The sequence below is a fragment of the Myxocyprinus asiaticus genome, chromosome 2 (assembly GCF_019703515.2).
Source record: "Myxocyprinus asiaticus isolate MX2 ecotype Aquarium Trade chromosome 2, UBuf_Myxa_2, whole genome shotgun sequence".
Lineage (NCBI taxonomy): Eukaryota > Metazoa > Chordata > Actinopteri > Cypriniformes > Catostomidae > Myxocyprinus > Myxocyprinus asiaticus.
In genome coordinates this window covers 2,411,875-2,424,549 of record NC_059345.1, presented here as the reverse complement: position 1 = coordinate 2,424,549, position 12,675 = coordinate 2,411,875, and the positions used below count along the sequence as shown (strand labels likewise).

Genomic DNA, 12,675 nt, shown 5'->3' with positions numbered 1-12,675 from the left:
CACTTTTGAGGTGAATTTCAAGGTGAACATTTTATGCATCCTAAATACACACAGTTGAATATTTTCACAAATTTTGCATAATTTATCAAAATTAGAGCTTGATTGGAAATGACAGCCAACAAAAATATTCTGCTTACAAGTGATATTTTCTTTTTGTTTTCTTCAAACATCGCTTGTCTCATATTTCATCTCAAGCATGCTCTTCACTGACACTTTTGTCCACTTGGTTAACAAGTACACTAACTTAAAAAAACAAAACAAAAAAAACATTATTGGGGTAAAATTGTTTGGTGTGGTGGAAATGACGCCATAACTGAGGGATAGTCATGCTTTTTGAAAAATGTATAAAAAATTATATATTCTCAGTAGATATTAAACCATTTCTGTGTTCAATGTTTTTAGCGAATTTTGTGTACATAAATGCCGTTGATTTTATAAACATGCATCTTCTCAACAGACCATGTTGACTGCAATATCTATGAGTGCCATCGCTACTAATGGAGTCGTGCCAGGTATTTTCTGTTTTCTTTATAAAGCTGTCTGTGTAAAGTACTGTTACGATTTCAAATATGTACATGCATATATGTATGAATGTATGTGTAAATGCAAATTAAAAATTACTTGAATTCCTGTGGTGAGACAAATTTCTATGTATGCATTATTGTTTAGTCACCTTTTTTAACTATTAAATATTCCACGTTGTCTCTCAATTAATATTAGTGCTGCAGATTTATAACTATAAAATCATTACAAAAATGTTGATTAAAGTCAACTGCCGTAGATTTTGCCGATCTATCTTACACTTTCACTAATATGACTTTCATAAGAGTGTTCATAGATTACTGTTAACATTAACATAGTGGTACTGTGGTGACTAACACACACCTGTCTTCCTGTCTGTCTCTCTTCTTCCAGCGGGTGGGTCGTACTTTATGATCTCCCGTTCTCTGGGTCCGGAGTTTGGGGGGGCCGTGGGCTCATGTTTCTATTTGGGTACGACCTTTGCTGGGTCCATGTACATCCTTGGTGCTATCGAGATTTTACTGGTGCGAGCATCTCCATCATATTTATGTTTTCAGTTCAATTTAGTGTTTCAATGCATACATGTCTTTAAAAGAAATATGAAGAAAATATGGACAGAAAACTAATTAATTTTCATATATTTATAATATATTTTCTGTACACACTTGATATAATTATGTTGTGTTTTTTGTATATACAGTACTGTGCAAAAGTCTTAGGCACATAAGATGTTTCACAAAAGCATTTGTCTTAAGAAAGGTATGTATATCTACAGCTTTAGTGTATAAATAGGAAATATAAATGTTAGACTCACAAACAGTACTTTTGCAAATAGAAAAGATTAGAATAGAAGAACAGGGAGCCCTGCAACAGATGTCATGGCCCCCACTGAACAACATGTCAGTCTGTGATTACATAAAGAGACAGAAGTAATTGAGACAGCCGAAATAGACAGAAGAACTGTGGTGAATTATCCAAGAAGCTTGAACATCCTATCTGCCAACAACCAAGAAAAACTGTGTCCAGGTGTATCTAGGAGAATTGGGGCTGTTTTAAAGGCAAAAGTGGTCACACCAAATATTGATTTAGCTTTTTTATGTTTACTGGACTTTGTATGACGTTAATTGACAAATTAAAACTATTTATTTCATTATCTTTGAAGACATCCTCACTATGCAACATTTTTCACAAGTGCCTAAAACTTTTGCACAATACTATATGTTATATACTATATGTATATGTACATATATAGTATATATAGTATATATTTATGTATATGTATATATTGTATATGTATATATCAGAAATTTATATTTTATTTTAATTATATTATTTAATTTTATTTAGGTATATACAGTACATATATTTTTCTTTATATTTTATTTGAACTATTATACTTTCATTATATATGTATATTAATTGTTACAATCTAATTTACGCAGATATTAGTGTTTTATTTTCGATATACTTATGTATATATGTATAATTATAAGTTATGTAGTATATATATATATATATATATATATATATATATATATATATATATATATATATATATATTATAATTTATGTATAATAATCTATAAGTTATATATAATTATATAGGTTATATACATATGCAGTATATATATATAAAACCTTAGAATTATTTATAACTTATAGAATTTATTAAATGATATACATTTTATAAATATATATTTTTTTAATTATTAAAATTTAATTATACTTATAATAATTATAGTTAATTATAAACAGTATTATTAATAATATTTTTAATAATCCTTATATATATTCTCCATGAACTCATGTTTTGTCATTTAATATTTGAAGTTACAAAGATATTAAATGTGTTTGTTTGTTCAGTGTTGACAAGTTTTTTTTTACTCTCATCCATATCTTTGCAGATGTACATCGCTCCGGGGGCCGCCATCTTTGTTTCTGATAATCCAGATGGCAAGGCGGCGGCCTTGTTGAATAACATGCGTGTTTACGGCTCGATCTTCTTACTGCTGATGTCTCTGCTGGTGTTTGTGGGAGTTAAATATGTCAACAAGCTAGCGTCTGTTTTTCTGGCCTGTGTGATTATTTCCATTCTCTCGATCTACACCGGAGCGCTAGTGTCCGCCTTCAGCCCACCCTCTTTCCCGTGAGTATCCACGGAGATGTTTACGTTAGTGATTGACAGTTGTAATTAAACCTAGCCTGTATAAGGAATGTGCACTCAGTAGTTAGTGGTAGATAAAACCAGTAGTTGAACTGTTACGTTTCATAATAGTCCAATATATCGGCCGATATTTGGCCATTTAGAGATAATCTGTATTTTGAATAAACATTCAGTAAAATAAGAGTTCATTTAAAATTGGCTTATTTATGTGTACATCTTATTTGCTATCATTAAATTGTATTATTTATACAATTATCGGTATCTGTTCACCGATATTTTAGTAAACAATTATTGGTATCTGTTTGGTTTGGCTGATATTTAAAGCAGATATTTTGGTTTATTTATTTTTTTCTTTCAAACAGTAAACTCTATAATTAAGATTTTCAAAAGTAATAAACAGTTATCCATCTTTTCTACTTTAAGTTATAGTGGTCGTCCAATATGCGTTTTAAATGTTCGATAGTGATATCTAGATGGCAGGGTGGCTGACGGCCGATATAATGCCAATATGTACAAAATCCAAAGTTTTAAACAGGAAAAACATACTGAATATATTTATGATACTGGCTAGTAATAAATCAATATATCGACCAGACCGATTAATCAGATGAGATTTCCCCATTTTGAGATTTTCTCATTTGCCAACATTGAATTGAATTATGTTGTAAAAATGCATATTTGAATACATATCGGCATTAAATTGGTAAACCTGTCTGTAGTTATTGGTATTAGTAATTGAAAAATTCTCAACTATTAGTATTGACCATTACAGTATATCGGTTATCAGCCAAAAAATATATTATCGGTTAGCTTTCGGTATCAGCCCAGATTTCTATATCAGTGACTGACAGTGTATCTGACCAATCCGCTTCTCTTCCCGTAGTGTTTGCATGTTGGGAAACCGAAGTATCTCGCAGCATAAGCTTAACGACACGCAGTGCACTAAAACCGTCCTGGTGTTTGGTGATCCAGTGACACAAAAGGCCATTAACGACACTGCCGCTGAGAGTTTCAACACCACAGAGGCTCCGCCCGTTACGCCTGACATGGTGGAGAAGACGACGGAGCTGTGGCAGCGGTTCTGTAACAGCTCAGAGTTGAACGCCATTTGCGATGAATATTTCATCCATAATAACGTCACACAGATACAGGGAATACCTGGACTCGCTAGTGGTGTGATCGCAGGTAAACACACAGATTCTTGCATTCACATAAACATACATGTAGGGCTGGGCGATATATTGAATATTCACGATATATCGGTGATGATTTTACTGCCGATGTAAGGTTAGCAACATCAAGAATATAGATATAAAATGCCCTTTTTATTTTGCTATTTAGTTTCCTAAAGAGCATGCCATTAGACTAGTTTAAATATCTTGCGAAGATGTTTTAATAGCACCTCTGATTAGTTAGTTAGAGTTGGTATGTTTGACTAATTTCCATGAATCAGTGAATTGATTCAAAACGTTAGTTCAGTGATTTGTTTGCATCATCCCTCAAACATGTTCACGTAGCACTTGTGGAGGCTTCACGCTATTCTCCACAGCATCCACGCACCCCACTGAGAGCGAACCACACTATAGCGACCACGAGGAGGTTACCCCATGTGACTCTACCCTCCCTAGCAACCGGGCCAATTTGGTTGCTTAGGAGACCTGGCTGGAGTCACTCAGCACACCCTGGATTTGAACTCCAGGGGTGGTAGTCAGCGTCAATACTCGCTGAGATACTCAGACCCCATTAAACTCAATATTAACTGTACGGTATTCCTTGCACTTCATTTTTCATATTAGACGATAATCGGTTTGACCGATATTTTTAACCAGCATTTCCATTTAATCAGTTATCGGTCCTTTACTATCTGGTTTACCGATAAAGTTGGACACACAGTTTTGTAAAGCAGTTCAGCAGACGTTATTGATAAATAATAAAGTTTTTAATGTGCTTAAAAGCAGAAATTGGTTATGCATATGTTATCGGACACTCAAACACAAAAATAATCAGTATTGTATCTTGTCATTAAAAACCAATATCGGTCAATCTCTTATTTTGAACCTGCGACAGTGGCTGTTTGGTTGAAATGTACGTTCCTCTGATCCAACAAAACAATCACCCTAAAGTCATTTCTGAGCAAATACATAAATATCGAGACATTTATTGTATATTCTCAAAATAATTTTCTTAGCTGTATCGCCCAGTCCGACTGCACACATGCACATACAGTAAATGTCACATTCAAACATGATCACACATGTGTTTACTGTCTCGCTCTTTCTCTAGAGAACATCTGGAGTTCTTATTCTAGTAAAGGAGATGTTTTGGAGCACGGCTCTGATGCCTCCACACACAGGCCGACCGTGTCCAATCACTATCCATATGTATTTGCTGACATCACCACTTCCTTCACACTATTGGTTGGAATTTTCTTTCCCTCTGTCACTGGTAATCATCTCTTTGTCTTTCTTTGAGCTATCAATCTAAAGCTTCTGTGTTAAGAATAGCATACTATTATATTACTCATGCTATTTTGTAGTATGCAGTATGTATTCTACAACAGTATGCAAATGTTCTACAACAGAGCACACTGCATAGAATAACAAGATGAATGAAGCAAAAGCAATTTCAACTCTGATATTTAACATCTCTTTCTTGATTAATTATTTGATCATTATCTGTCTGTCTTTCTGAAGATGTCTTGTAGTGTAAATGCATGGAAGTCCATTAGATGTTCATTACATTGATCTGTATGTCTCTCTGTCAGGAATCATGGCCGGCTCAAACAGGTCTGGAGATCTGAAGGATGCTCAGCGATCGATTCCCATCGGAACGATTCTCGCCATCCTCACCACGTCCCTCGTCTGTATCCTTACACACATGCACGGACACAGCTACTCAAAGCATATTACATGACACACACGTCTAAACATTATTGCTGTTGTAATGAAAAAGATGTGGACCTTCATTCTAGTTTTATAAAACATCAGCAATGTTTAATAAATAAATATGTTATTAGTAATGTGATAAAGTGATATAGTTGATTACCTATCTGTTGATATTTAGATATGTAGACTTCAATTGATGTGCATGCACAGTTCTGTATGTATTGACTATTTCACAACGATCTCAAAATATGATGACTCATATTTCCTGAATATGATTGTCAGACCTTAGCTGTGTGGTGCTGTTTGGAGCCTGTGTGGATGGCGTTGTGCTTCGGGACAAGTTAGTCTCTTCAACTGTCCCTCAGTTTCTTGCTCCTTTCTCTTAGTTCCTCCCTTCCTTCCTTCTTTCTTTCCATCCCTCATTTTTTTCTTCCTTCCTTACTTTCTTCGATCAGCTCCTTCCTTCTGTTCTTCCTTCCTTTTGATTCTTTATTTCCTTTCCTCAGTTTCTTCTCGGTTCCTTCCTTCATTACTTGCTTTCTTCATTCCATCAGTTCCTTCCTTACTTCCTTCCTGCCTTTGGTTCCTTCTTTCCCTTCCGCAGTTCCTTCCTTCCTTCATTCATTCTAGGGCTGAAACGATTAGTCGACGTTATCGACAACGTCAACAATAGAAAATTGTTGACAAAAATGTTCGTTGTCGAATAGTCGTTTGATCTTAACGTAACATCATATGAAACTCTAATGATTGCACACAAGAGCAGCACTGCAGCTCTCGCCTGACTGAGGAGAGAAAACACATCTCACAGTCCAGACGCACTCGAAACTTTACAAACAGCTTCAGGTGATGTAGATCGTAAAGTATGAGGGAATTATAATGCAAAAATACTAAATAAGTAAATACAGAAGCACTCTCATTGTGGAAAAATCGGAGCCGGAGCTGACGCTCAGCTTAAGTAAAACTTGCGTGTCGAGCATCTTTAATGCAGTTCTAGTTAATGCGTTATATCTTTATTAAAGTTAAAATAATAAGGAAATGGTCATTTCTCTGTGCAGTCAGCGCCTCTTCTATGAGTTGTGTGAATGTCCTGATCTAAAGGGGAGAGATTGAAACTTCACCCGGCTGATGTACACTCTGTCACGGGACGCTCATCCCTCGAGCGCACACGCTTAATGCAGCTAGATTATAACGTGATGACTCGAGACTTATTGAATCATAATATATATGTGTCACTGTGTGTTTATTATCATGAAGAACATTGGCGATACACAACTTTATTAATAAGAGAGAGTTTAAGTTAAAGATGGATTGAAGTGAACAGAAAGATGAGAGGAGGGTAGTCTTCACCCCATTATATATTGAAATGAAAATCCGTTTTTGATTTGTTTTTGTTTTGGCTTGTTTTCCAATATAAATATCTAAAACTCCTTTAAAATAACGTACATTTACTTTAGCAGCTGTACTGCAGAAAAAAATATTGTTATCTGAGAATGTTGAATATAATATTAAAAATACAAATATTTTAAATATCTAAAAAATCCTTTTAAAAAAGATGCATTCATCTGAGAAGCAGCATATAAGATATTTAGACTTGCTTTTAGAGAATAGATCTTGAATATAAGTATATTTAGTCTTTATTGCACTCGCAGAAGTATAAAGTGAAAACAAACACTTATATACAAAATACACTTATATTTAAGATGCATTCTTTTAAAGCACGTCTAAATATCTTATATGTTGCTTCTCAAGTAAATGTATCTTGTTTTAAGGATTTTAGACAATTTTAAATGGAAAACAAGACAAAACTACACTTGATTACAATAGGATTTTTTTGTAGTGAAATTTTTACTGAATTAAACTTAATAAAAAGTCTTTTTTCCTTTAATTCAGTGAATGTCATTTAGAGGTATTTTTAAAAGATGATTTTGTCCTCTTTATTGTTAGAAAGCACGTTTAATACAACCTTTTAAGTCGGGGCACAAGCTGAATAATCGGTTAAGAGCTAATGATTAATCGTTCCAATAATCGCCCGAATAATCGAATAATCGTTCTAATAATCGTTAGATTAATCGATTATCAAAATAATTGTTAGTTGCAACCCTATTTCATTCCTTCTTCCTCAGTTTCTTCTCAGTTCCTTCCTTCATTACTTGCTTCATTCCTTCGATTCCTTCTTCCTTCGGTTCCTTCCTTTCCTCAGTTATTTCCTTCCTTTCATTAGTTCCTTCATTTCCTTAGTTCCTACCCTTGGTTCCTTCCTTCCTTTGGTTTCTTGTTTCCTTTCCTCAGTTCTTTCCTTTCTTCGGTTCCTTCCTTCCCTCAGTTACTTCTTTCTTTTGGTTCCTTCTTTCCTTCCTTTTGTTCGTTCATTCATTCTTTCCTTCTCTCAGTTCTTTCCTTTAGTCCCTCCCTTCCTTTCTTCCATCAGTTCCTTCTTTCTATCCTCCCTTTAGTTCCTCCCTCCCTCCCTTCCTTCCTTCCATAAGTTTTTTCCCTTCCATCAGTTCCTTCCTTCCTTCCTTCCTCTCAGCTTATGTTCATTTGAATCTCTTTCAGATTTGGAGACTCTGTGAAAGGAAATCTTGTTGTGGGCACTCTGTCATGGCCCTCACCTTGGGTGATTGTGATTGGCTCCTTCTTCTCGACATGTGGAGCTGGCCTCCAGTCACTGACAGGAGCTCCTCGTCTGCTGCAGGCCATCGCTAAAGACAACATAATTCCTTTCCTGAGGGTGAGACATGCATTCACATTCCTCGTACAGCCCAAACCATTTACCCTAGAGTTCAGACTTTGAATTGTGTTCTTGGTGTGTTTGGATCATCTTACGCAGATGTTAATACCAGCTGTAAACAGAGTCTTGGTATTTGGCTTTGAATGATTGTTTTAATGTTGTGTTTCTGTAGGTGTTTGGTCATGGTAAGGCGAATGGAGAACCTACCTGGGCTCTGTTACTCACTGCTGTCCTCGCCGAACTGGGTATCCTCATTGCTTCGCTGGACCTGGTCGCTCCAATACTCTCAATGTAAGAGCGTGTTGTTAGTTTCCAAGACTCAGCTGCAGCTTCAGTTGCATGTCATATATGTGTGGCATCATGTAGCTCATCATTGCATGTTCTCTCTGGCTACAGGTTTTTCTTGATGTGTTACCTGTTTGTGAATTTGGCGTGCGCTCTACAGACACTGCTCAGAACGCCAAACTGGAGACCTCGATTTTCATACTATCACTGGTAAAACATTCACCAACATTAACACACCTACTGTGACACACACATATTTATACTGTGACACATTTTTTTCTGAATGAAAATGATTGATATTAAAGTGATTGATTAAATGGAAACGGTTCTCATTTGTGTTGAGTGTATCAAGAATTGTCATCAACCACTGTTGTCATTTCCTGTTCTCAGGACATTGTCGTTTCTTGGCATGACGATATGTCTGGCTCTGATGTTCATATCCTCGTGGTACTACGCTATCGTTGCCATGGTGATCGCTGGACTGATATACAAGTACATCGAGTACCACGGGTATGTTGTCATGGGAACCAGAACCCTGAGTTTTTGTGTTTGTGTTGGTTACAGACTTGTATGTTAGTGTGTACTAGTAGCAGCTGTTTTGGTTTTAAATAGGGATTTCATTAGATTGAAATAGTGATTTTTGTGGCATTAACATGATTAAATGTCAGTCAATGAGTGTCTGGATGTGGAATTATTTTGCATATGAATATATTGTGTTGCTTCTTTTATTCCAAATAGTCTCACAGAAATCACACAGAACAAAATAAAATCTTTTAATGTAAAAATACAACATTTGTCAAAATGTGTACACTGTCCTTCAGTATTATTGTGTGTGTGTGTGTGTGTGTGTTTTAGAGCAGAGAAAGAGTGGGGTGATGGGATCAGGGGTTTGTCTCTCAGTGCGGCTCGATTTGCTCTGCTCAGATTGGAAGAAGGACCACCACATACCAAAAACTGGAGGTACACACACATTTATTTATGCATATGTGCATGTACTAGGGATGTGCAAAACGATGTATTTTCAAACTCTAGCTGGTCGTAAGGAAGTCCTGTGTAATCACACTTTTCTTCAAAAACTGTTGGACGCAGCAAAATGGAATAGAACAGAATGCAGGTGTCTCCAACATGTTTGTTGAACTATTTTTAACTTGACACAGTGTCTTAAAAATGCGTCATTCATGCCGTGTGACGCTGAAAATAAATTGAGACACAACACATCAGCCAAAGTGTGTCCTGTGTGAACAACCACTAAGTCATACACAGATTTTCACATATTACTTCATGAAACATTAACAGTAGCGATGGGACGATATACTGAATTTCGATATATTGCGAACCAAACAAATGACTAACCATATTATGACAAAACTCGATAATTCCTAATTTGCACCATTGTTTTCTGTCCATGTGTAGAAATAATTAAAATGACCCGTCAAATTATAATCTCTCTATCACTGGATTTTACCACTACTGCACTTTTTTCTACACTGTTTACAGGATTCACACAAGGTCCTTAAAGTGCTTGAATTTAGCTTTTAGAAATGTAAGTACTGGAATACCTGGAAAATCGCCTTGTTTTGATGAAAAGTGCTTGAGGTTAAAGCGGATCGTTTCCTCCGTGTAATGTGTGTCCATCAAAGATGATGCGACTCCACTTTCATAGAATAATGTGTCTTAATATCCATTCTGTTCTTTACAGTCAGATATAAAAATAAATATTACATTTTAATCTCACACAGCATGGATGCGCTAAAGAAACCGAGAGATTCTCATTGATGTTCGATGAACCGGAACACTGTGAAGGCGCTTGTTGAACTCTTAAAGTGACAGTAGCCTTTTTAGAGTTTCTTTTACAAATGAATGTAAGCTCAGTGTTTTTACTTGTAAATTGTACACATTATTTCAAACAGTGACAGCTCATATCATTATTATATATACTATTTCATGATATAATATTAATTAATAGAATGTAGAATTTTTATATTTTTACAAAGTTAAATTTTTATTATAATAATGATGACAAACAACTGATTAAAAAAAATAAAATATTCACTTTCACATACTTTTTTTTTCAGGACCGGTTCTGTTCAGTTCTATTGCTTGTTCTGCACTTGTGATCTTCTCTTATAGAGAAACTCTTATTATTTAAACTATATATTTTTATATTGTGTATTAAAGAACTTTATTTTGATGAGAAATTATAATGAGCATTTTGCTCAAGCATTTAAAAATAAAAAAATCTGTAATATTTTGTCATTTAAGTGTTATTATATCGAATCATAAACCTCATATCGCATATGAAACTGAATCATGAGATAACCATATCGTCCCATCCCTAATTAACAAAATATGAAAAATGCCATATTTTTACGTACTGCAGATCATCCTTATTAAAACGAGCCCAAACACAATGTAACAGTGTGTAGATTTTAAAAATGAATCTCACAGAGTGCATTAAGACTGGTTAGGTCTTACATACGCATTACAACAAAAATGACGTAACAGTAACACATTGAAATTATCAGTTAAAATGATCGGTTACAATTCCAGTATCAATGAGTGCGTTTACATGCACGTTCTTACACCGATTATGCTTAATAAGCTGACAACGCGTGCGGTCATGTAAACGCAATAAACCACATTCCTTTAGCGGCGTAATGGCCATAAATGGCTTATGAATAACCCGAACGACATGGGAAGATTTTTGCCCATTATGCCGATTTCGCGTGCCATGTAAACACCTTATCCGGTGTTCTTATCGGCTCATCCAATGAGTGCACGTGTTGAATGCATGCCTCTTCATGGTTTCACGTCAGAAGTAGAAAATAACACGATTATTTCAAATGTCATGTAAACGTGGATTTCTTGCCTTGTCAGATTTTTTAAGTACGCTGATTTTAGAGAGTAATCGGTGTGCATGTAAATGGGCTCAATGTTGATAATAATAATACAATTTTAGCAATTACCAATTAATAACATTGCGGCCACCGATATCTTGCACCTGTCAGTACATACAAAATCAGATGGTGTTTATAAATGTTGTTTCTCATCTGTTTCTCTCTCTCATCTCACAGGCCTCAGCTCCTAGTCTTGCTGAAATTGGATGAAGACGCGCATGTTAAATCTCCACGTTTGTTGACATTTGCGTCTCAGCTGAAAGCAGGGAAAGGTTTAACTATAGTGGGAACCGTTATATCGGGAAACTTCCTGCAGAGTTACGGTGAAGCTCTCGCTGCGGAGCAGGTACTGTTGGTCCGTCTTTGTTGGTTTTACTTTCATGTGAAAAATAGCAAACAGCTGATAGGGTGGCGACAATATTTTGCTGATATGAATAAGATGGCAAATGAGACATATACAAATTGGTTGAAATGAAAACTTATTTAACACTCTACAGTATTTACTCAAGGCTCTCGTTAGATTTTGAAAGTGATTCTGCTGCTAATCGACCAAGTAGTTACAGATATTTGCCAATATTTGCAAAATGTAAAAATTTCGGCATGGCCGATATATATCGGTTTGTCACTACAATATAATGTGTGTTGTAATTCTTGCTTAGTGTGTTTCTAAACCAATTACATGCTTCATTTTCTTCGCAAAACAAAACTACTATTTTCTTTTCTTTTTTGGGGTGAAATGTGAGCTGGACATTGCTTGATAGATTTTGTGGTAGTAAATCATGGTATATTCATGGACCAGTGCCAGAAATTAACCAGGGTTTGATGTAAAACTGCCAACAAAAGTGCCCAAAATGCCCCTATTATAAATTTTGTAACATCTGATGTATTTTTTAATTCTTCAATTCTTAATTATTGTAGTTGAAGTTTTTGACATTTAACTAGAGGTAGATGATATATATCAGTTTTATCGCTTAACCGTTGCCGATAGTTGCTAACCCTAACCCTAATTCTTCAATTCTAGGTCTAGTTAATTGTTGTAGTTTAAGTTTTTAACATTTAACTAGAGGTAGATGATATATATCAGTTTTATCGCTTAACCGTTGCCGATAGTTGCTAACCCTAACCCTAATTCTTCAATTCTAGGTCTAGTTAATTGTTGTAGTTTAAGTTTTTGACATTTAACTAGAGGTA

General features: G+C 35.3%; 1 protein-coding gene across 2 annotated transcripts in view; it reads left to right on the top strand.

Annotated features, from left to right (window-relative positions):
* The window catches only part of LOC127410391 (solute carrier family 12 member 6-like), a 53,445-nt gene that overhangs the window by 21,264 nt on the left and 19,506 nt on the right, over positions 1 to 12,675 (top strand). For both annotated transcript variants that reach the window (XM_051645649.1, XM_051645640.1), the window contains exons 6-18: positions 458 to 512; positions 916 to 1,046; positions 2,427 to 2,668; positions 3,570 to 3,871; positions 4,970 to 5,131; positions 5,451 to 5,549; positions 5,854 to 5,911; positions 8,128 to 8,302; positions 8,475 to 8,593; positions 8,699 to 8,797; positions 8,978 to 9,097; positions 9,443 to 9,547; positions 11,662 to 11,830. In XM_051645649.1, coding sequence (XP_051501609.1) covers positions 458 to 512; positions 916 to 1,046; positions 2,427 to 2,668; positions 3,570 to 3,871; positions 4,970 to 5,131; positions 5,451 to 5,549; positions 5,854 to 5,911; positions 8,128 to 8,302; positions 8,475 to 8,593; positions 8,699 to 8,797; positions 8,978 to 9,097; positions 9,443 to 9,547; positions 11,662 to 11,830 — 1,836 coding nt within the window. The remainder of the gene's footprint in view (positions 1 to 457; positions 513 to 915; positions 1,047 to 2,426; positions 2,669 to 3,569; positions 3,872 to 4,969; positions 5,132 to 5,450; positions 5,550 to 5,853; positions 5,912 to 8,127; positions 8,303 to 8,474; positions 8,594 to 8,698; positions 8,798 to 8,977; positions 9,098 to 9,442; positions 9,548 to 11,661; positions 11,831 to 12,675) is intronic.